At 36.4% G+C, this 26195-nt stretch overlaps 2 protein-coding genes across 2 annotated transcripts in view; both read right to left on the reverse strand.

Annotated features, from left to right (window-relative positions):
* Positions 1-4731, reverse strand: part of LOC107660078 (dedicator of cytokinesis protein 9-like) — an 86564-nt gene extending 81833 nt beyond the window's left edge. The window contains exon 1 of the mRNA XM_016449294.1: positions 4328-4731. Coding sequence (XP_016304780.1) covers positions 4328-4444 — 117 coding nt within the window. The 5' untranslated portion in view covers positions 4445-4731. The remainder of the gene's footprint in view (positions 1-4327) is intronic.
* A 574-nt stretch (positions 4732-5305) lies between these two features.
* Positions 5306-26179, reverse strand: LOC107660075 (bone morphogenetic protein receptor type-2-like). The gene is made up of 14 exons (XM_016449285.1): positions 26127-26179; positions 24841-25677; positions 15898-16053; positions 15644-15820; positions 15254-15361; positions 15059-15150; positions 14366-14593; positions 13464-13578; positions 11584-11744; positions 11310-11457; positions 11088-11224; positions 10815-10984; positions 8618-9804; positions 5306-7510 (listed from the first exon to the last, which is right to left on the reverse strand). Exons 2-14 carry the CDS (start codon positions 24914-24916, stop codon positions 7239-7241), a joined length of 3027 nt encoding a protein of 1008 aa, XP_016304771.1. The 5' UTR covers positions 24917-25677; positions 26127-26179; the 3' UTR covers positions 5306-7238.
* Between the last annotated feature and the right edge of the window lie 16 nt (positions 26180-26195).

The raw sequence follows: 26195 nt of genomic DNA on the forward strand, positions 1-26195 counted from the left end.
TAAGAATCAGTGCATATTGAATTCATAGAGTAAATACTAAGCAGTGTTGTATTTTTCCTTTTTATTATTCAGTTCCTAAACTTGTTAAAATTATTACACTAATGTTAAAATTACATTTTTATGTAATGCTCGAGTGAAACACATACCGTTCACTTTCAGAAGTTGCTGTAGGGGTGCTTTCTTATTAGAATCAGAATCAGAATGAGCTTATTCACCACTTAAGTGTGCGCAAACACAAGGAATTTGTTGGGGTTTTACAGGAACTCTTGGTACATACATACATACAAATAACCATATATATATATATATGACACAAAATAGTTATAGAAGTTCACAGAACTGACTCAGCAACAGCTGAGTAAAACTGTTTCATCTGAGCATGTGGCACTTTAAGCATTATCGTATCGCATATCGAATATCGCATTATTTAATGAGTTATCGCATATCGCATTTTTCTTCAATATTGCACAGCCCTAGTAAGTGTATATATGAGCTTGTGAGAACTAATCAGTCTCTAATCAGTCTTACTAATTTTCTTGGCCTTGAACGTGGTAGTTACCTTGCTGTCTATGGAGGGTCAGAAAGCTCTCGGATTTCATCAAAAGTATCTTCATTTGTTCTGAAGATGAATGAAGGTCTTACGGGTTTGGAACAACATGAGGGTGAGTAATTAATGACCGAATTTTCATTTTTGGGTGAACTATCCCTTTAATCTGTATAGTGTGAGCATGTGTTTGTAGGACGGTCAGTGACATATAAGTGTCCACGATAAAGAAAAGGAAAATTCATATTTAGGAATAAAAGATTTTCAAACATTAATAAGCAATGACGCAGTTTCATTATTTTTTCCCCATGAGAAATAGTAATAAATGATTAAGCCAAACTACACTAGCATTCAAAAGTAGCTAACTCAGTATGATACATTTATTCTGCAGAGATGCATTAAATTGATCAAGAGTGACAGTTAAGACGTTTACATTATTACAAAAAATGTCAATTTCAAATAAATGCTGTTCTTTTAAACTTTTTTGTTAATCAGAAAAAGTCCTGGGGAAAAAATATGTATGTATCACAATTTTTACAAAAACATTAAGCAGCACAACTGTTTTCAACTCTGATAATATTAAAAAATGTTTCTTGAGCAGCATCAGAACGATTTCTGAAGTATCATGTGAACCTGAAGACTGGAATAATGATGCTTGTACTCTATTTTTAATCAATTAATTGCAGCCCTGGTGAGCATAAGAGAGTTCTTAAAAAAAAAATTTTTTTTAATTACAGACCCCAAATTTTGATTGTTTTGGGTTTTTTTTTCAATAATTTAATTATTTTAATTAGTCTTTTTCTTTATTATTATATCTGGAAGGTTGTATCATCCTGACATTTTTTACTTCACAACCTCCCCAAAAAGTGAATTTGAATTCAGAAATAAAAAACGTTGAAGTGGTGCATTGTCTGTTGCAACATATATTGTTTATGTATTTTTGAATAACTTAGATTAAGACAAAAAAAATTATTATAGCTATGCATTTGTGCCTGTATAAAAATGTGCTCTTTGAGGGTTCAAATTAAGACCCTTCCAGGCCTCTTCTGTGCAGATCTGTTTGATCAAGTGACTTGTGAAGATCAGAAGAGCCAAATCCTTTTGAATTTAATTTTACGGCCTGATTTCCCATGAATCCCCTCTAAAGTTGTTTGAGTGACATATTAGGAATAATGATCAGATGGGTTTTCACTTGAACAAGAAAGCAAGGAAAAAAGGATAAGAGAGACACCAGAAAGAGAAAAATATGCCATAAAGCATGTTCCTTGGATTTAGAGATGAAATATGTGAAAACAAATTAGGAGCCATTGACCCAATGTTCCATTAGTGGACCCCAGCATTCCTGCTTACCACAGTAGTCATTACCACAAAAACACTTAACTGAGAAACTATGTGTGTGTGTCATACAGTTTATAAACCATCTGTTTATCTTCCGTCTTTCGACATGGGTGATAATCAAAGATGTCATTAAAATGTACAGCACTAAGTCACAAAGCCAAACTTAATTGATGTCAAAAGGGTAAATCCAAAGTCTAATCACTGAACCATAAGTAACCACTGTAACATTAGCTGGACAGAAAAACACTGGTCTGATTCAAAACCTTGTGGGTAAACCCACAAATCTAGGGAACTGCCACTCTGCCTTCCAGTAGCAGGACATGGCTACACAGAGAGTTTATTTACTCCGGAAGTAGACATAACAGCATTTTAATGTACTTGGAGTTCACCAAATGAAGGCAGAGTTCCTCTGGTGTAACCCTTGGGGTTTATGCCTTGCTAATAGTCAAATCGTGACTATTAAGCATGTAACCTCTAAATTCTTATCAGTGATGGTACAACAAAACATTTTAGTGTGTGAAAGTGAATTAAAAGGCCAAGAACAACCACTAAAACTAAAACAATTCAGCATCACTTTAAAGCAATAGTACATCATCAAAAAATGAAAATTCTGTCATAATTTACTTTCTCCTCATGTCATTCCAAACCTGTATGGCTTCTATTGTGGAAGACAAGCAAAGATATCCTGAAGAATCCAACATGCTCTCTTCTATACAATGAAACTGAATAGGGACTGGGCTGTCAAGGTCTAAAATTGACACAAACTACCATGAAAGTATTATAAAAGCAGTCCATCCAACTCATGAAATAAGCCTATATTCCAAGTCCTCTGAAGTCATACAACAACTTATAACTTAGGCTGTTTTTCACAGTGATTTGCACATTTGAACACCTGCAACCACAAAAGAGATTTACATCATAGGTCAATATTTTCAGTGAATAACTAATTCAGTCATGGCTTACTCAAAAAAATTCAATGTGATGAACAGCATAGTACCAAACATCAGGATCAGCACACAAAAATATAAGCAAAAGCTCAAGTAGATTTATTCCATCGAGGCCTCAAAAAACATGGAATATAGCAATACAGTTCTATGAGGTACTTTAATGGCAGTTTTGTGGTGTTTCTTGTCATATACCATTAAAAAAGTTTGGATTGGTAAGATTTTTTAAATATGTATTTATTAATTAATTAACTTATTTGAAAGATCTTATGTTCAGTAAAGCTGTATTAATTTGAACTCCAGTAAAACTTTAATATTGTGAAATATTGTTACTGGTATTAAAAAAATAATAATTTATTTCTGAAATACCAGTCTTCAGCATCACATGGTACTTAATAAATCATTCTAATATGCTGATTTGGTGCTTAAGAAACATAACATTCCATTATTAGTTAAAAAAAAACAGTTGTGCTGCTCAATTTTTTTGTGGAAACCATGGTACATCTCAGGATTCTTTGATGAATAGAAAGTTTGAAATAATAGTATTTACCTGAAATATACATTTTTGAATCAATGGAAGTCTTTACATAGTCAAAAATGACTTTTTGATTAATTCAATGCATCCTTGCTGAATAATAATTAAAAAAAAAAAATCGTACTAACTCCAAACTTTTGAACAGTAGTGTATAATATGTATATATTTATCATTTTTGAAGTGTTTCCATTCAATTTTAACTGTATGGAAAAAGAAGAGCATCGACATCGAACTTAATTGCTCTTGTTTGCTCCACAGATAAAACAATTTTGGGTGAATTATTCCTTTGAGTGCATGCAATTCCTTGATATTTAAATGGTGTTCCTGGCACAAAAGACTGTTTTGCACAAAATGAGAATGGCAAACTTCAGTTTGGCGTTTTCATGTGTATTCAAGTGTTACTTTAGTAAGGCAACATCTGAATTATGGTGGAATCAGACAGCTCGATCATAGCTGTAGCCTATTAGTTCCAGGTGGAACTTTACTTTTTTACATAACAGGTAATGGATAAAGCGACAGCACTCCTAAGCCTCCTTCTGCTGTTCTGAAAGATGAAGTAATGTCATGTCAACTGTTAAGTAAGGCTGCTATAATCATTTCAGCGTAGAGCACAGATGAATCCTTCCAGAAGCTTTTTCCATTTTTTCCCCAGTCCAATACAATCACAATTAAATAACAAGACATTGATGCAAAACTATTTTAAAGAGGTATGGTTGAAAAAAAAGATGATGGTGGCAGGTGCCCAATTTATGAGCCTTAAAACGTTTGAGCCCATTGACATTTATCTGATGCCCTGTTTTTACCTTTCATTTGGAAGCTCCCATCTGATCACGTTAATAGCCCTGTCCTATATTTCTTATTTAGGTCATTATGTGAATACATTACAGCGGCTGTAATAACAAGGCACTACGACAATTAAAGTGGGACTTGAACCAAACGCAAACTTTGAGGATGTACTTCACTCACCACCAGTACAGAAGTGCGCACCACCTCGGAGACGCTCTGGCGTAACTCAGCGGCGGTGCCGGGCTTACTCAGACCGCGCGTGAACTTTCGTGTCTCGGGCTGAGCCGAAGAGGCCATCGCACCTTGCTTGTTTTTAAAAGACGAAGTCTATGATTACATGTCTATAGAGAAAAATTCACGCAGTCCTGAGAGGGAGTCCTCAGTTGGGACCTGTCCTTCACAACAAGACGCAGCAACGCGTTCCCAGTCCCCACAGTAAACGACACCATGGAGAGCGACGGGTCATCTGTCCTCTTCCAAACTACATACTTCTGTGTTTGTTTTCGCAACGTCGGATGGAAGCGGAGAGGTATAACGCGTTCCCGTAGCGCTGTTGCACTTAAGTGAGCAACGGTTCCCCGGAGTCCCGCGTCGCTCCTTCGTGCCAGTTTCGCACCGCCCGCGCGTCAGTGCGTGATGAAGCTCCCGCGCGAGCGGCAACGCCTCCCGTCAGAAACTCAGCAGAGCCAAGGAGGTCAGTTACTTCCAGTGTAAAAGCACGTCATATTGAACTGATGTGTGTATGTGTTATTATTTGATCTGTTGAAACGCTATTATGCAATTTAAAACGTTTTGTTGAACAGCAGAACAACAGGGAAATGATGGGCAACAGGAACAAGTTCTATGAAGTTATGTACAATAAAATATAAAGTATTTTTAATTAACCATGTGATAATTGTTTATAATAGGCTACTGTTATTTACTTTTAGGGATAGAATGCATTAAAACACTATAATCAAATATCAGCATACATTATAGTCTTAAATGTACAGTTATTATAGTAAAGATGTATCCATAATCTCTGGATTCAATTATTTATTAAATAAATAAGGCACTACAACGTGTATTATGAGATATTATGAAAACATTTATGCAGGTTTCATAAAGGTGCACCAATTGTCGCAGATAAATAAACCACTGTAATATGTGATGTTTCACTTTCAATTTTACTTTAGTGTGATGGTAACAAAGCAATAATTGCTTTAATAAAAATGCATGATGGTCAAGGTTAGAATAACATGTTTAGTGCGCCGACTAGTGGTGATACTCTCATGTTGCAATTCCAAATGCTGATGACTGAAGTATTTCATCACACAGTGAATAAACTGAGACTATGCAAATGCAAAGCATAATTTAATTAAAATCTGCAAATAACAATACACTTTTACAGTCAGCACCTTCTTATACAAATCACAATTTTCAAAATGTCTCAGCAAGGGGTAATACAACAATTGATCACGTCACTATGATTACAACGATTGTGTTAACAGGAGAATAACATCATACAAACACTCATTCACACATACATGCACAGACACACACACACACACACACACACACACACACACACACATACGTGTGCATAAACACACTAGGGTCGCAGCTGAAAGTATCTTGTGCTCTTTAAGATGCATTTAAGACATGCAACAGTCAGTTCAGGTGAGGATAATATGGGACTCTGTTTAAACGATTTTAATAACAGCATCCTATTCATTATCACTGGCATGCCAGTGCAGTTTAGTAACACAATAAGGTTTGATTTCAAACCAGAGCTGCTTGCTTCATGTCTTTGTGCATAGCGTAAAATGCTGATCTTGTGTGCTGTGCTTTGAAAAAAAGACTGTTCTCAGGTTTCTAACTGATTAAAACTTTGCCCTTTGTTGACTCCTTGTTCATCAAATGATTGGAACAGGTAAGTGTGTATGAAGATGCACATCCCCATAGGAATAGATACAAACATGCAGCACAAAAACCTTTCACACGACTAGAGACGAGACACAAAGACACAGGAACAAACACACAGAGAACTGATCTTGTGCACTCATGCACACTCACTCACACATAGAAAAATAAGTACAGTAAATAACAAGTAGGTCCAAAGCATCATTAGACAGTTCAACAGGATCCAGAACAGTCAGTATACCAGACCGAGTGCAGCTTTGTCTTGTAAGTAAAGCTTATCCAGAAAGTGAGAAGTATGACTCCTGCATCTGATCATATCAGATGTTGCCTTGGTCTTTGTAGAGTCACCCCATTTCTAAATATTGTCTTGAGTGTCTGATACCACAGTGAAATGTGTTGAATTGCTTTTTTATAGTCTGTTGGCTTCTTTCAGACCTCAGAAAGGGAAGCCTGCTGTTATTTTGCACACACAACAGCACTTAACATAGTATCAGATGCTGTGAACACAGTCACGGAACTTCAGTAATATTGTCTCATAAATCTCAAAGCTGCAGGAAACTGTGCATGGGAAAATATTAGAGAATGTAAACAGTTTGCAGGTATGCATGGGCAAAAATGAAAGCTTTGAAACCTTACAAATGAAATGATTAAAATTAGTGTTAATGAGTAACCCTATAATCTTATAACAGGGTTCCCACAAATTCTGACTGATGAATTTTTATGTTTGTTTGGTTTTTTTATTGTTTTTTTTAATAATTTTATAGAGGTTACACTCACAAAGAGCAATGAAATATTTTAGAGATGAGCATAACTAAGAATTAATATTGACAATAGAAAGTTCCATTACTTTAAGAATTTGGGAATGTGATGATTAACTACATTTACACTGGTTTAATATTAGGGACCATTTCAAATGGTCAAAATAATTATGATTTATAACTTCAAGCAAAATCAAAAAAGTGCAACCAAAAAGTGGCTTAATTAAAAAATAAAAACATACAAACATTAAAGATGAATGCATAGCTCTTTTCAATGTAAATCCACTAAGACACTTACTGTGCTTACAATTGGGGTTAAATTTAAGACATGTATATGGTTCAATCCACACTTGTCTCCACAGCCTTCAGACTTTTTAGAGCTATAGAGTTTGATTTTACATTTTTTTTCAAGATCAAAGTGAGGTCAAAATTCAAAAGTCACAGTCATTGGGATCTGAGAAGCGAGATCCTCCCCGACTACCTAGATACACGGCAGAGGCTGATTTAGGTCTGCTGGTACCGGCCTGATTCTGGTTCTGACCGGGCCCTCCATGAAGTCTGTTGTTGTTGACTTCAGCATCCAGTGTATCCGTGGTGATAACCCAGCTGGCAGGACGCCACTTCTTCAGAGCATAAGGCGTCTTCACTCGCTTCTTGATTTTATCTCCTGATCCCTCTGTCACGTCGCCGGCTGACTTGCCTCCTGTTGGCAGCCAAAAAATTACAACATGATCGCATGTCATTTTCAAATGTAAAACAATGGGCCTCATTCCTGAAACATCAGAAGAATGGATTTATGTGTAAACTGTTCCAAAACTGAATAGTTTTACAAACAATCTACAGAGCTCTTAAACAGACAAAAGAAAAGTTTGGAAAATTTTGTAGAAATTAACACAGAAGAAAAACATAAGCAGTGTCTTAACCCAAAAATGCCACAATTCTTCAACTCAATTGATTTTGTGTTGCACAAATTCTATTATCTTATTTTGCAACATGGAAGTAAGCTATTTTCTGTGAATGTGCGAGACTTCTAAATAGGGCTGTCAAACTGATTAATCGTGATTAATCGCATCCAATATAAAAGTTTGTGTTTACATGATATGTGTTCCTATTTTGTATATTTATATGTATATATAAATACACAAACATACATGTCTATATATATATATATATATATATATATATATGTGTGTGTGTGTGTGTGTGTGTGTGTGTGTGTGTGTGTGTGTGTGTGTTGGTATATATATGATTTATATTATATATAATTTATATGTGTGTATTATATGTATGTATATATACATATACACAGTACACACACATATATTATATAAACACAGACTTTTATTTTGGATGTGATTGATCAGGATTAATCAATTTGACAGCCCTATTTCTAATTCATTCACTTCTATATGTAAACTAGAAGAATAACAAAGTGCAATAAACGGTAAAACTAGGGCTGCAAACCAGCTTGTTTATAATTACAACAATACAAGATAATATGATTTAAAAAAAACAATGTCAAGTTTGCAATATCAAGTAGCATTAGGAGCGCAAAATAACGATGCAGACGACAACGGAAGCCTCACACATTCAAGTCTACAAAGTCTACATCAGCTCTCTTACGTTAAAATAAAGTAGATACAGTGACAAATTAATTTAAACCACCGACATCAGCAAGTCAAGTATATAAATATATTGCATCAAATTTTGAATACTCATTCCCCTTGAAAAACAACAATTTAGTTCTGCAAAAAAAAAGAACATATTTTGCATTCAAAAGGCAAATTTAGTTTGCAGCACTGATACTCACCTAGTAATGGCAGTGTGGTGATGGACAAATCCAGTGAGTTGGGTCTCTCCGGTCTGCGCACACGGTTCTGTCTGAGCAGGGCCTCTCCATGTGTCTGAGCTTGGGTTTGGGCCTGTGGAGGAACCAAGGTTGGGGCAGGACATGGGCCGGGCAGTGCAACAGGCTCCACGGTAGAAGCTGACGGAGCATCCCCTGTTGGACCAACACTCTCACTGTTCTCTCCCCCCTCTCCCCCACCCTCAGTGTCTCCCTCGCCATCTCCCTCACCATTGTTGTTATTGCTGTTGTTGTTGTTTGCATTGTCTGGATGCGCCTCTCTTCTCAGAAGAGGCTCCTGCTCATCAGGGCTAGTGTTCAAGAGGCCGAAGGTCAGGTCCTCTGAACTCATGGCGCCCTTCCAACGGACATCAGCGGCACTTCTTGCTGACTCAGGTGCTGCTCCGGTCGCATATTTACTCACTGCTGCCGCAGCATCGTTGTTGGCAACTGTAATCGGCCTGGCCTCATGTGCCGTGCTCATTGCACTGGCTTTAGCCACACCCATCTCGACTTTTTTCAGATTCAACTTTCCGAGTTTCCCAAACTTCATCCGCAGTGATGAAGACGACAAGGTAGGTGTTTTCCCAGAAGGCTTAGCATGGAGACTTAAGCTACTCGGCCTCTTAGGGACATTCTGCTGCTTAGGTAGGATGGTTATAGGGGTGTCAACATGACGACCAGAACCCTGAGATCCTGAAACCTCAGAAGCCATCTTCAACGGGCCATGTGAGGTTGATGTTTCCGGAGAGCAGAACTGTTTCTGCGAATGTTCCATCAGGTTCTCGTCAGAGCTCTCCCTCAAGTTCCTCTGGACTTCACTTGGGTCAAGTTTTGGTATCTCCAGGTCTTCCTGGGTCAGCTGAGCACAGAGAGGGCCACTGTTGTCCCCTGGTGGAGGCTGTGAGGACTCTGAGATTGGAGTGTGGGAGGAGCTTTCTGTGCCAGACTGTCGTGATTGGGCCTGCTGCCACTCGTAGTTGATGCAGTTCCTGTTCTTCTCTGCAGGGTTAGACCCTCCCACTGAGGGTGAGTCCACTGAGGTGTCATTGTGGAGGGGTTTATCAGTACCATTGTGGCCTTCAGTGTTTGTAGATGAATTTTCAAGGAAAGAACCCACTTTAGGGTTCTGCCTTCCAGTAGAGAAGTTCCTAGAAAACATAAGTTGAAGTAAGAATCACATAAGATAAAGGCAAACATTGACTTATTCACATTTCAAATGACAACAATTGACCATGATTTGTGACAGTTTGTGTTAATTAATTATTAATTATCTAGAGTTCTATAGACTGAGATTAACTGGGGATGTGCAGTGCAGTGTTAAACATAATAGTCTGGATTATATATTATTGATTATTAATTACCTGTGGTTGAATTCATTGGTTGAATACATCGTTGAAGTAAAGATATGATTGCTTTTGGATTTTCATTAGTTATGCAGTGAGTACCGGTTATTTATTGCCAGTGGTTGTAGAGTGCAGTAATAAGGTTGTTCAATCAGTGATTACCGATTATCTGCAGTTTTACAGTGAGTGGTCAGTGATTACTGGTTATTGATTACCTGTGAATGTACAGTGAGTGGTCAGTAATTACTGGTTATTGATTACCTGTGAATGTACAGTGAGTGGTCAGTGATTACTGGTTACTGATTACCTGTGAATGTACAGTGAGTGGTCAGTAATTACCTGTTGTTGTACAGTTACTGGTCAGTGATTTTTAATTACCTGCGATTAAACGGTGAGTTGTCAGTGATTGTTGGTTACCTCTGGTTGTACAGTGAGTGGGCAGTGATGACTGGTTATTGATTACTTGCTGTTGTACAGTAATTGATCAGCAATTATTGATTACCTGTGGTTGTATGTGAGTGGTCAATGATTACTGGTTATTGGTACCTGTGGTTTTACAGTAATTATTGGTTATTTATTACCTGTGCTTATACAGTGAGTGGTCAGTAATTATTAGTCACTTATTACCTGAAGCTATACAGTGAGTGATTATTGGTTATTGATAATTTTCTGGTTATACATTGAGTGGTCAGTGATTACTGGTGGTTTTACAGTTAATGGTCAGTGATTATATGTTACCGATTACCTGTGGTTGTACAGTAATTATTGGTTATTAATTACCTGTGATTTTACAGTAAATAATGGTTATTGATTACCTGTGGTTAAACAGTGCAGTGCTAGAGTTGAGAGCAGGACTGCCTGATTTTTCCCTGTCCCAGATAAGGAGCAATTCAGCAAGTCTCTCCTCTGCACACTGAGCCGTCAGTCGGGCTTCAGCATCCTGATCCCAGCAGTCTTCCACTGTCTCTTTCAGAGAGTGCACCGTCTGCACATAAACACAGACATATACATCAACATCAACAAATCTATTTTAGTCCACTGAGAGTTGATAAGCTGCATTTGTGTGTTTTCACATCATAATTTCTCACCAGGCTATTCTCTTTCCAGGCCTCTGGGAATTTGGGTCTTTCTTTTTCTCGAGACACAAGTGCCTGCATGTCTTCTATGGTAGGGTGATTGCCCACCTCTGCCTGAAATGCCATCTGAAACGCTGGAACTGTTTCACCTGGTGGGACAGAAGATTTTTATTGAGAACAAACAGCAGCTGTGACAGGGAAAGATCTGCACGTTTGTACATGTGTGTGTGGTACCTGGGAAGAGGTCCGCACACCGCATGAAGGTCTCCCAGTAAAGCAGACCCAGTGCATAAACATCCACTTGTTTCAGCGCAGACTCACAATCCCTCAGATTCACTGCCCCTTCTAGCACTTCTGGAGCCATGTATCGGACTGTACCCACCTATTGAGTGAGGTGAAGAGGTATAACATATGATTAGTCTGAGGTAGTATTGTCTAAATCACTGGTCTGGTTTAGATTTTGCTGGGTTGGATCAGACTGGACCATTCTAAATTGCTGTTTGCTGACCTCACTGATGGCACTGTTGTCCTCTTCTCCATGCCCAGGAGGTCTCTTTCCCGTCAGAATCATGGAAAGTCCAAAATCACTGATCACACACGAGCCATCTGTCTTCACCAGCACATTCCTACTGTTCAGATCCCGGTGGGACACGGCCGGTTTATACACATCTAACAATGATAAGAAGAAAGGGAAGGAAAGGGAGAGATGGAAGGGGAAGGAGTGGGACGAGAGAGGAGAGAAGGAGAGAAAATTACATGAGAGTGAATCACAATATAAGAATTGCCACTAGAGAGCACTAGGACCCACTTGTGTCTCCAGAAATAACCTATGTAACAGGGATTTTACTAATGTAAGTGATCCAGTTAGGCACAGATGCTTAAAACACTTGTAATAAATAAATGTAATACACAGCTTCGAGTGGCTTATGTTAGTTTCCTCTGTTTTATAAAAGCAATATGATAAAAGACACTGAAATATATTATATAAATTAAATAAATAATGACTATTTTATTAAATATGTTTATTATTCAGTTTAAATGTTTTTTTTTCCCAGTAAATAATTACATTTATTGATAATAATAGGGAACACACATACTGGTAAAAAAAATGTATACCCTGAATGCACTGTCAGTCGCTTTGGATAAAAGCGTCTGCTAAATGCATAAATGTAAATGTAATAATGATAACCATAATCTATTTCTCTGCCAAGTAATATAGGTCATTAACCTCTACACTGTTATCGGTAGTGTTCACTTTTTTGTGAAATGATTATCTGTTTGAAAACCAATATTGGTTTGCATGTGGCCCATCCAAACAGATTTAAATAATAATGCTTTTAATAATGCTGTATATGAGAGTTTATATGAGTGTGCATTTGTATGTGGAAGTTTGGCCAGTTTCTGTGAGTTAAAAACAGGATATGTCAGAATATATCAGGATGACTGCACTGAAGATAAAGACATAGCATCACTTTCCTTCTTTCTTTAGTCTCCCTTTCTGTCGCAGTCTTTATGCCTTTGATTTCCATGCATTTTTCTGACACTAAATAAAATCTGAACACATTTAGAGCCTTTCACACTGAAACAAAGACAAAGAAAACTAAAAAAAGCATTGAGAATTACGCCCCATCCCTGCCTTCCTGCTTTCTCAGACTGAGGCTATAAATAAAGTGCACACACCCACTATCACATCCATACTCCATACTTAAAATGTGTATTTTAAATAGTTGATACCTTTTATCCGTTTTAGAGCTTGACAGCCTGAGTTCCAGTTCACTACTTTTCAAAAGTTTAGGGTCAGTAACATATTTTTAAAAGAAGTCTTCTATGCTCGCCCATGCTGTACTTAATTGATCACAAATACAGTAAAAATTGTGAAAAATCATTACAATTTAAAATAATTGCTTTCTATTTTAATATATTTTAAATGTAATTTATTCTTGTAATTTTTAGCAGCCATTACTCTAGTCTTCAGTGTCGTATGATCCTTCAGAAATCATACTAATATGCTGATTTGATGCACAAGAATTACTATTATCAATATTAAAAACAGCTGTGCTACCTAAAGTTTTTTTTTCTGGATTTTTTGATTAATACTTTTTTTTTTTATTATTATCAATTGAATCATTTTGTAACATTATAAATGTCTTTACTTTTGCTTTTGATCGATGTAATGTGTGCGTGCTGCATTATAATATTAATATATTTCACAAAAAAATCGTACTGACCCCAAATTTTAAATAGTACTGTATCATCATTTTATGAAAAAGATTTGCCACTATATTCATCAGCATTCTGCTTTTGTATTTCACAGAGGAAAGAAAATCATACGGGTTTGGAATGACAAGTGTGTGAAATATGAATTTATTTGTTATTTTTGTGTCTCACCCCCTCTCTGTATTTCTGTGTGCAGGTACGCCAACCCTCTGGTGACAGACAGAGCCAAACGACAGCAGCTTAGCCAGTCCACAGTCCGCCTGCTCAGATACGTGCACAGAGAGCCCTGGGAAAGACAGAGGGAGTACTCTATTCAGAAGAAATCATCTGCAAAGTACAGGGAGGAACGCCCAGGAAAGACAGGTGGGCAGAGGAGGGAGAAGTGAGGGAGGACCAGATTAAAGTGCAGAGCAAGAAAGAAAAGAGGCAGTGTATCTCAAAATTACAGGAGTAGCACAATTAATGCACTCCTGCCATACCTCAGGACTACCTCAGGGATGCCTCCTGTCGCTATGGCAACCTGGCTTGAGGTTAGCCCACAGGAAGTACAGGCTGAAAGCCCACGGTTATGAATAATTGAAAACTCCTCAGCTCAGTCAATAATCTCTCTCTTCCTCCCTAACATCGAGAGAGTGTGTTGTGGGTGTGAGTATGCGGCGAGAGGTGAAATGAGGATATTCTGCTGAATTGTAATCTTTTCCTGGTTCCATAAGTGCAAAAGCAAAAAAAGAATAAGAGGATGAAAAAATACGCAGAGGAAAACTGCAGGAAGAGAGTAAGCGAGTTTTAGGTGATATCCAAAGATATCGCATTACACTTGTGAGATGCTGTTACCACAAGATCAAACATGACATCAGATCCCTCGGGTCTCTAAATATAGCCACAAAATAAATTTGTGCACTTGCAATCTTGGAGCTGTGATGTAGAGAAGAAAGAATGTGAGAGAAAAAAACAGGAACAGACTAAATGGCTAAGAGGAAAAGAATGAGCAATCTGGAATTAGACAGGAGTTTTTGCTTTTGATATTTTTTGGGCAGCTGGTTTGGGTTCCTCAGTATTCTTGCGATACTCACATGGGGGTAAAACTCCAGCAAGAGGAGAAACTCTGTCCGGCCTTCTGTTCCGACACGTTCCTCGCTCTCTAAGAAGCGCGCTACATTCTCATGATCCAGGAGGAGGCGATAAATCATCCGCTCATTAGTAAACTGCTGCCAGTTAGCAGAAGCGAAAACTTTCACTGCCGCAGATCGGTCGTCAAGCAAACTGTGATACACTGTTCCATACCGGCCCCGGCCAATCAGCTGTGAGGAACAGAAAGAGCAAAAACAAGTGAGAAAAGTAAAAAACAATATAAATAGAAAGTATATATACTGTGTTGTTCAAATCCTTGGTGTCAGTAAGATTTTTTTATGATTTTGGAAGAAGTCTCTTATGCTCACCAAGGCTGCATTTACTTGATCAAAAATACTGTAAAACATTAATATTATAAAATATTATTATTACAAATTTAAAATGACTGTTTTCTATTTGAATATATTTTAAAATGTAATTTATTCCAGTGATGATCATTCTAATATGCTGATTTGGTGCTGAAAAATAATTTCTTAGCATTGCTGTTGAAAACGGCTGTGCTGCTTAATATTTTGGTGTAAAATCATGCATTTTTTCAGGATTCTTTGATGAATGGAAAGTTCAAAAGAACAGCATTTATTTGAAATAGAATTCACTATTTTATTTGCTTAAAAAAATAAAATGTGATTGGTTACCTCCAGCAGTACTAGGTTGTCCAAATCCAGAGAAGGAGGGGAAAGCGCAGTCTCCAGAATATCCAAGGTATGCAGAGAGTGTTTACCACGTCCTGGAATACACACGGGTATATAAATCCACATGCACATAGGTCATTTCATCATCAGGATTGAATCATACATTTAAAGCATCATAACATCACTACGGCAACGCACCTCTTAGCATGCGATAGCCGAAAAAAAGCAGAATGACGAGGACAGCAACCATGGACACAGTTGCTAAGGCGACAACTATGACTTCCTCTCTGTAAAGTCGGCAGGAATCTTGAAGGATTCAAGGACAAAATGTTAACTCATGAACCAGAAAGTGAACTAGAATTAACAACTAGATTGCCAATAAAACAATAATGTGCTATTAATTAACCTTAAATAATTTAATTGCAAATAGTTAACCAAATGTGCTGGAATGCCACTCTGAGTCATTCCGGCCCAATTTAACCCCTGTGTTTCATTTGTACCCACTGTTAGTACAAACACATCTTTCACTCAAACTCATTTGTTTGCATTTGCTGAACACTATCTGTTTGTCTATGAACACACACTCACGTAGAGGCTGTGCGGTGGTCGGGGAAGGACTTGGGAAGTCCTCAGTGAAGTTGAGGTTGCACATGTCTTTGTTGCAGCAGCAGAATCGAAACGTTCCATTCTGGGCCACCGACGGTTGGTTGGTCACCACGCAGCGGTCATAGCACTCCTGACGGTCACCCAAATTTGTCCAGCAACCTGTTTTAAATGGAGGAAATAAACATAAGACTGTGAAGTTCTTTGTGTGTTTGTATGTGTGGAATGTATCTATATACCTTGCTTCTCTAGCAGAATTTCATTTTTCTTTTTCACCCAGAGTCCAAAGCAGTGGCCTCCATGATTACAGCGAATGGTGGAGTTCTCACGAAAGACTTGCCCCTCTCCTTGTGTCTGTTCTAAGTATGCACACACCCTCTGCTCACTCTGTGCAGCTAAAAAGTCAGAGAAAGGAAGAGTTAAAATGAGAACGAAAGACATAAAATAAGACAAACACAGCATTATATAAGGATTAGAAAATAGAATGTTAGAATGAATAACTAGATATTGCAAAATACGAGTACTGTAAATATTCTAAAATACATTTTTTAATGTTTTTCTAATATAATATAAAAAATGAGAAGATCTGATTAGATGAGCCTTGTTCAAAGCCAACATATTCACAAAATTAAATTACACAACTCTCTCATATTTATATATATATATATATATATATATACAGTATATTTGATCATCTTCTTCTTCTTGGCAGCTTGATGCATTAATAAAAATGTTATAGTACAAACAAGCCTATAGTTTCATAAAAGCAGTAGCTCACTCAAAGCCTTGCATTACAGTGGTTTTACCACAATTAACACCAATTAAGTAACAGCACTACCTAACATGGTAAAATCACTGCACTGCTTTATTGACATGCATGCAAAAATACACTCCTAATATCAATAAAAAATATGTCTTCCATAAATGAACCTGCAGTAGTACATGTAGTATAAAATCTCTCACATGAGGCATTTATTAAATGAATATAATAGAGATACTGACAAATGTTTTGTGTATATATAATATAATAATGATAAAAGCAATGTTAATAATACATAATAATTGTAATTTAATCATTGTCAAATTCATGATGCATATTATGTTTTTATTGTTGGTTAATGATCATTTTGGTTCTGAATATTGGTTAATTGACATAAAAAAATATCTGTATTCTACTGGTCATGAAAAAGGAATATTGCTTGATTTTAAGAATAAATAACTATATGACACCTGCCTTACTACATGATGGATTCTGTCTGTCTGGATCTGAAGGGGATCTCAGTACTAGCCAGAAGCAGAGAAGAAAAAACAGGGTATGAATGTGACTGGTGTTCTTCTGTGGCCAACTGGCCATCAGTTGTTTTGAGAAAGCAATATTTTGGCCAGACAGGCTTTGTGAGAAGCAAACCTCCCCAAGAATCTTACAGACACTATATTGTGCAGGTGATGCATGATAATTGTTTTTTCTTAAGGGCTGCAGATTGAAGACACTATCAGCGATGAATGCAGATGACGATTATACACTTTGGGAGATTACATCCAAGGTCATCCTTAGCTAAGATGTCCATAGAGGCATGTCTCACTCCCCTCACGCTCTCTTCTCTGCTCATGGTCTGCTTGTGGAGGAGGCTGTGAATGTTCTCTGATAACAACACAACTGAGCAGTTACCCAGGGGCCTCTCTATTCTACTAACCCTGAGAATGCATGCAGAGACACACACAAACACGTCACAGCTCAGCTGTATTATGCCAGCAGACACGCGTACATGCACACACTCAGGGATATGTTATTAATGTATGTCCACACTACATGCACACACATAGTAATTATTCAAATGAGCAGTTGTAATTTTACTGTTTTGAAAGTCAAAGATCATATTTTGTCCACAAATATTGAGTTGTCTGTTTAAAATGTGGGAATTCTCCTGCATTAAAATCATGAAGCGTGAAATACATTTCAAAATGAACAATACGGACTTGGGCTAATATGGACTAATTGAGATCTATTTACCTACAAACAGTTTTGGTTCCCATTATATGGACAAAAATATAGTGTAAGTATTTATATTTATATTTATATTATTAATATTGAAAATGTTTGGTTTACCAAGTTACCAACATTCTTCTTTTCTGTTCCGCAGTAAAAAGAAATCCACACTCTCTCAGAATAAAAGGTACAAAAGCTGTCACTGGGGTGGTTCCTTTTCAAAAGGTACAAATATGTACCATTTAAGCACCAATATGTACACTTTATGTACTAATATGTACCTTTAATGTACTTATATGCACCCTTTAGAGGTAAATAATTTACAATGGTGTACCCTCTGAAAGGGTACCGCAGTGGTAGCTTTTGTACCTTTTTTTCTGAGTGTACAGGTTTGGAACGACATCTAGCATATGGGAGTCTAACTGTTGGAAACAAAAAAATATCAAAATATCTTAGTATTTGAAATGTCCTGCAGTGTAACAACAGTGTCCTGTGGTGTGACATTATTTGGTCCACAGAAAAATGTTCAAAGCACTCTATTAAAGCACTTTTCTAATCATTGTATTGTACAACTCCATTTGACATGTTGGATAAAAGCATTGGCTAAATACATAAATGTAAATGTATTCTAATTACTGTAAAGGTAGTTTTTACAAATAAAAATTAGTAATAAAAAGAACTTACACAGTTTACAGCATCTAAAAACATTTTCCCTTATACATATATATACAGTGGTGTGAAAAAGTGTTGGCCCCCTTCCTGATTTCTTATTGTTTTGCATGTTTGTCACACTTTAATACCTAAAATATTGATGTTTTAAAAAATAATGCCCAGAAGTACATAGGATCATTTATAACATTACTCTGTGAAGCTAAAAGCTAAATTCAGTTTCCACTATAGAATCAGCCAATGGTGGTTTCTGACACTGGCTGACACATCAACCTAATAAGCAGTCAGCCAATGGGAAGCTCTGACACAGGTTGATATATATCAGGATAATGAATGTGGTCTATTCATCCCCTCTCTGTATTCAAGTGACAAGCACACTGGGGAGAAAGATTGTGTGTAAACTGTATGTGTATCCATGAAGATGACTGTTTCTGACAGGTTGAGTAGAGAAAAACGGACTTGCTGCAGCATAAAGTAAGAAAGGAAAATAGAGAAATATATATATTACACCTTACATTTTTTTCATTGTCACATCAAATTAAATCCAAGAACTTTTGCTGTCCCATAGCTGAGCTCCATACCAGCATTTTACTGCCTTCTCATCAAAAAGCTGCAAAATATTATTAAATTATAACTCCGGCAACCTGATAGCCCTGCAATCCAGTTTATGAAGCACTTCAGCAGCACATCAGCAAACAAAATCCAACTCAGTGAAGTGGATAATTCATGACTCTCCACTTCTTACAGCACTACAAAGCACAGCAATGTGCTCACGACCTACATACTGGTTCACATCTAATGCTTCCAGCCAAAAAAAACCTCCCTTGCCTTTCCTCCAATCTGTCCATCCAGCCATGCTTTCACCCAGCTGCTCTGCTTAACCATTTGAGCACATTAAAATACTCACAAGATTAGAAATATTTGTGTGCGTGAGAGAGAAAGTGTGAGTCAGAGGTGAATAAGAGTCATTCACCATCGTCCTGTAATTCCTGCTATTTGAACTGAGCAAAAGTTTTAGCACCTAAAGCAATAGTTTAATAGTCCCAAAAATGAAACCGTTGTCAACACTTCATTCAAATTCAAAAATGAAAAATGGCACCATGAAATTTGTCCTTATACGGCTCATGTGCTACATTCCAATAGGGTAACACTTTATTTTACAGTGTCCTTGTCAAACGTTACATGTGGCCTACAGTACATACAGGCCTACTTACTATAGTAAACAGTAAAACTGTAAATTATGCATGTTAATTAATTAATTGTTAATTAATACTAATCAGTATTTATTTGTGTTATTACACAAGAACAGCTTAAAATAAACCTCCAAAACATCAGTTATAGATGCAAAATATATCATAGGCCTACTGGTTATCAATCCATATTAAAGTTGTTGTTTTTTTATCAGTATCTGTCACTATTGGATATATATTTAATTATGCATACTGATTTTCCCTTTTATTACAAACCTAAGCTCATTGGAAAAATGTGCCTGTAGAAGCATTTCTGCAAAATTATATTATGTTGCTTTTCTCACATTTCGCAAAGTAAATTGTCCAGTGAGTGGCACTAAAAGTGCATTCAATAGGTTGTTGAACAAATCACACCAGTTCAGAAATTAAATGTCCAGTGAGTTGCAGTAAAAGGATAACATTCGTTGGAAATAATTTACCACCTAAACTAAACCTAACTAACAGTTAGCCAAAAGCAAATGTGAGATCAAATAAAAATGCATTTGCTGAAGCAACCATGCCATTTTAGATTGCTTCTGCAAGTCTTTGAGCTCTTTTATCATGACTCATATCATGTTTCACAAGAATTGTATCTGAATGCAAACCAATCAAGTTTATTTACTACATCAGAAAAGCCATACATACAGAGCTGGCTATGTGATGTAAACTGTATTAGTCTATAAATCATGCACTATGGTAAATGTGTCATACACATAGTATATGGAGGACGAGAAATGACTTAAGTATAAATAAATAAATGAATAAATGAATAAATACGTAAATGCAGAATTAAATAAATAAATAAATGTAGGAATACATAAATAAATGAAGAAATAAATATAGAAATACATAAATAAATAAATGTAGAAATACATAAGTAAATAAATAAATAATTAATTAAATGCTGAAATAAATCAATAAATAAATGCAGAAATACATAAATGAATAAATAAATAATGAAATGCTTAAATAAATAAATGCAGATATTTATGTATGTATTTGTTCATTTATTTATTTATTTATTTATTTATACTTAAGTCATTTCTCATCCTCCATAATAGTATTGTGCAACTGCACGAAAATACACTGAACAAAATTATAAACGCAACAATTTTGTTTTTGCCCCCATTTTTCATGAGCTGAACTCAAAGATCTAAGACTTTTTCTATGTACACAAAAGGCCTATTTCTCTCAAATATTGTTCACAAATCTGTCTAAATCTGTGTTAGTGAGCACTTCTCCTTTGCCGAGATAATCCATCCACCTCACAGGTGTGGCATATCAAGATGCTGATTAGACAGCATGATTATTGCACAGGTGTGCCTTAGGCTGGCCACAATAAAAGGCCACTCTAAAATGCGCAGTTTTACTGTATTGGGGGGTCCGGGGGGGTCCGAAAACCAGTCAGTATCTGGTGTGACCACCATTTGCCTCACGCAGTGCAACACATCTCCTTCGCATAGAGTTGATCCAGGTTGTTGATTGTGGCCTGTGGAATGTTGGTCCACTCCTCTTCAATGGCTGTGCGAAGTTGCTGGATATTGGCAGGAACTGGAACATGCTGTCGTATACACCGATCCAGAGCATCCCAAACATGCTCAATGGGTGACATGTCCGGTGAGTATGCTGGCCATGCAAGAACTGGGATGTTTTCAGCTTCCAGGAATTGTGTACAGATCCTTGCAACATGGGGCCGTGCGTTATCAATCAATAAATAAATGCAGAAATACATAAATGAATAAATAAATAATGAAATGCTTAAATAAATAAATGCAGATATTTATGTATGTATTTGTTCATTTATTTATTTATTTATTTATTTATACTTAAGTCATTTCTCATCCTCCATAATAGTATTGTGCAACTGCACGAAAATACACTGAACAAAATTATAAACGCAACAATTTTGTTTTTGCCCCGACAAATGGGGGCAAAAACAAAAGGGTTGTGTTTATAATTTTGTTCAGTGTAAGTCTATAAAAATATTAAACTTGTTGGTGTTTTACTGCCTCTAGTTTTAATTTCAGCTGGAAATTGCATTGAATTTTATGTATAGGTAATTTTTTTTGTATTTTTCTTTTGCTAAAATGTAGTTTTAATGTAGTTTAAAAAATGAGGAAGAGAGACAGATTTTTCATAACGTATTCATAACGATTTTTCATTCATAACGTAACATGTAAAATGGTTGATTTTAGCTTTTAATTTTGACAAAACAGTATAGAACTGAATATCTGCCATTTTTTAATGATCAGCCATACCTTGAAAATAATTGGCTTAGCAATATCAATTTATATTTAATTTTTAATACCCTTCTATCACTTTGTTCCTCATACATGGTATGGCTTCAGAAGACTTGGAATACAGTGCACAAATCGTATGGACTACATTGAAAATACTTTTATGGAGCGCGAGCGGTGTTCACTTTATTTTGAGTCTGAGATCTGAGTCCACTTACAAATCCAAGAACAGAATTAATATAAAAAGGAATTGGATTCTTTTTCCACTAGGTTCACTTTTAGCTACAAATAACATACAGACAGGCCAATAATCAGTTTGACTGATCATCCACTTTCCAATGCAAAACTCTGATATTCTGCAGAAGATTTCCCTGTTTCACGAAAAAAGAAAATTACATGAATTTTGAATGCTCCAAACAAACTTTAAAGCTTACTGAACCTCTTTCGCCTATATTGTGCATTCTAAAAAGCAAAGCTCTCCGTGTTCACTTTATCTTGAGATCTGAGTCCAAATTCAAGGCCAGGAACAGAATGAAAAGGAGCTGTTTTCCCCCCACATGGTTCAGTATTGGGTCCACTTAACACACAAAAAGACTTATAATTTATTTGACTGATCAACTTTTCTATGCAAAACTTTTATATTCTGTCAAAGATCGCTCTATTTCACGGGAAAAAATAAAATAACATGTGGTTGGAATGAGATGTGGATGAGTAAATGATGACAAATTGTTCATTCTGGAGTGAAATCCTTTAAATCTTGGTATGCAAGCAAAGCATTTTCACAGATAAACCACCCTTATCAACATACTACAGAGAGTACAGAACAAATCAGAACTACACAACTGAAAGGACATTGTCAGTGCTTCTCAACTCACATAGTCAAATGCACAACCGTTTCTCTGCCAACATGACACTTACCGTCCTGCTGGGGATTTATGATTTCTAATGTATGGTATATAAAAACACACACATTCACAAAACTACATGAAAAAGCCAAACAATCCCACACTATGGAATGCAGTGACTTTTCAGGAAGCACACAAAATTACTGTCACACACAAAAGTAGAGGAAAGAAGAGGAAATTGCACGCATACACATAAATCAGTGGTTCGGTTGTATTTACAACACTGTTCCTGAACAGTTCAACCCAAATATTCAGATGTGTGCAGCACATTTTATGGAGGACTGTTTCCTGATCCTGGAAGAGTAGACTACAATGCCAGCTGTTCTGACTCACAGACTGTAAGTACGTTTTCATTTAAAGGATTTGCCACTGATGATTCAAACGCGAGTTTTGAGCAGTGTAGAGTAGCGCTTGTTGTTTGTCATTTCTCCAATCACAAATGCAGACATGGTTTTATGTTTACGCAGCACGATGCAACGCATTACAATCTTTTGTCGTTTCAGCTTATTTAAATGCTTGTTTTGGCTTATTTGAATCATTTTAAGTCTTTATGAGGCCCCAGCATCTCTGGTTGAGAAACAGTGGAATAGTCTCAGACTGGTTGAAGTGCAAACTAGGTGTGAAAACACCCTTAAAATAGAGACAGATGAATAATACATTTGATCAGTAGTTTTTCCACTTTACCATTTAATCGATTCTTTAATTTTGGGACTACTGATAAATGGCTTCTCTACAGAACAGCACCCAGTATCACCAATACTACACAACAGGAACCAATGGTTTTCATAGGTAAATTAATTTATTATTTCAACATGCTGTTTGCATAATATTTACATTATAGTTAAATAACATTAAAAGTGAAAATATTATTGCTATTCAAATATTCATAACTGTTATTTTGGTATTACATATTACTAAGAGTATTTATAATTTTGAATTACTTATTTATATGTTAAGTTTTCATTTTAATTTTAGGTTGTTTTAGTGATTTTGTTATGTGCCTTCATCATTTTTATTAGTTTATATATATATATATATATATATTTAGATTTTTTTATTTCCATTTTAAATTTAGTACATTTTAGTACTTTAACTTTTTGGTTTTTTTTCCAGTTTTTTCAGCCAAGCATTTTTAAGTTAGCGGTTTTCATCTAGTATTTACATATATTTTACATTTCATAATTATTTCAATTTCCGAAAACAATTTTTAATAATATTATTTAATGATAACAACTCTATTCATAATGCTTAGATTTATTGTTGAAGTCTAATAATAATTTTGCCATCATTGTGTCCTTGTATTGTTCTACATATTGGTTGTAAAAACACTCTGACTAACTGAGTTTGGCACTGCTCTACAACACAATCACAACTCTACACAACTACAAATCTGAGGCTGGCTTGAATCTGAAATGGACATAGGCAAGCTTTTAGCGTTCTTGAGTGGTGTACTGTCCTCAGATATCTGTCCGAGCAGATATTTGGCTCTGGTTTCAGCCCGGATGGTCAGACTGCGGGTTAGCTGTGGAGAAGGCCAATCTGCAAGCCATAATGTGCCTATTTAAGCATCAAACCGCAAGATGAGAAATTCAGTTTCATGCTTGTCTTAACAGCTAATCAGTGTTTAGCCTTTATTCTCCCCACATGAACCATGAGCAGGGTCAGCTCTTATCTTATCTGTGTGATGCTCAGTAGCTCTACTGCAGCTCAGGGGCTGGTGCCAGAGAGAGCGCGCACACACACACACACACACACACACACACACATGCTCATAAAAGAGAGATATATATTTAAAAGGACATATAAACACAGATAAAGGCACAATTGTTTATATATACACACATCCACACACCCTATGACACAAACAGTGTGGATCTCTTGACTCACACACACCTACTCGCTTTGTTACTTATCCACAAACACACACACTCAGGAAATGTAGAGTTCCTGATGGATGTGGGTGGCAGTAAATTCACCACAAAACTTGCAGGACGCAAACACACATTCAGTGAACAATTAATTACGCCTTCACTCCGAGAAGACATTGAGAGATTTGGAAACTAGGGTGTGGAGCAACAATTTCACAGTAATTCTATGATATTTACTGCCATTCTTTCTATTTCTACTACTATCTGTTAACTATTAGCCTACTTACCAGTCACAGGACCCAGAAGAACCACCATGGCAATCAGTCCAACATCAAGAATTGTTATTCGGCCTTCAACTGCCATGTTTTTCTTTTCTCCTCCTCTTCAAAGACAATATATTCTGATTTATTCTCAGTTACTTGTATAGCTCTCTAGGCTTCAGACTGCAGTCAGGCAAGAATTTTTGTGCGTTGGAGAGTCCAGCATCGCATTTTTTTTTTTTCAAAACAGCATCAAATGCAGCATTGAGAATGGCAATGAAATAGTATCAAACTATCTTAAAGGTCTTGCATTAACCTTCATTGCTTTTATTTCCTCCAGCAAGAAGCATCAACTGTAACCAACTGATGACTGTGAAATCTGTCTACTGAGTGAGTGTCTGTTGTAACAACCCAAATTAACAAATCACATCAAACTTTGTTTTCCCCTTTGTTCCAAAGCACGCGCCCCATACATTTGCCTAATCAGAGTTTAGCGCAGTTATATGGGACATCCCGAGACCGCAAGTGTCCTCGATGGTAACACAGTTTCTGGTACAGGGTAACCCGACTATTAAAATGTCCATTCGTCGTCATATTCCTCGTGTTCGTTATCTTTTGATCTTCGTTTCGTTTCGCTTCGCTGTTTCCATGATCCAATGAGCTGGGAAACTGTACGTTTTGCGATTTTCGTCCGTACTCCAAACAAGGGGAACGGCAACAGAAGACCAGACGGCGACTGGAAACGCCTCGTCTTCGGATTGTCTCTGTGTGATTCGATTGTTCGACGTGGGGGCCGATTTATAAGAGAAAAGACGCGAAGCGCCCTCATGCGACAGACTGGTAGAATGACACCATATGAAGACACTAAAGACAAAAATCAAGGCTGATAAATAAACTGCCCTTAGAGCAGAGCTGTAAATAAAAAAATAAACAATATAAAAAATTGCACTTTTAAATTTACCTGGACAGCCAATTTACAAATAACATAATACAGTATATTTTACAAATATCTAAATTCTAATTTAAATATCATTTAGTAAAACTCTTTATATTAGCCTATAAAAAATATTTATATAAATATTTTTGTGAATACCTTATTTTAAGTTATACTTTATTTAAATTGTTTTATTTTATTATATATTTATTCTATTTTAATATTATGTATGTAGCTCATGTGTGCATAATTTCACATTTTCACAAAGAATAATAGTATGCTACTATTTTCTAGTAGATGTGTAACACTGATGGGTATCAGTTTAAAAGCTATTTAATTATACAAAAAAATCATAAGTATTATACATTGTATATTTTACCTGTGACTTTTGATATTTTTATAGCGTGATAGAGCCCATCTCTGGTCGTGGACCAGCACATCAGCAGCA

The sequence above is a fragment of the Sinocyclocheilus anshuiensis genome, unplaced genomic scaffold (assembly GCF_001515605.1).
Source record: "Sinocyclocheilus anshuiensis isolate Anshui unplaced genomic scaffold, SAMN03320099.WGS_v1.1 scaffold55, whole genome shotgun sequence".
NCBI lineage: Eukaryota > Metazoa > Chordata > Actinopteri > Cypriniformes > Cyprinidae > Sinocyclocheilus > Sinocyclocheilus anshuiensis.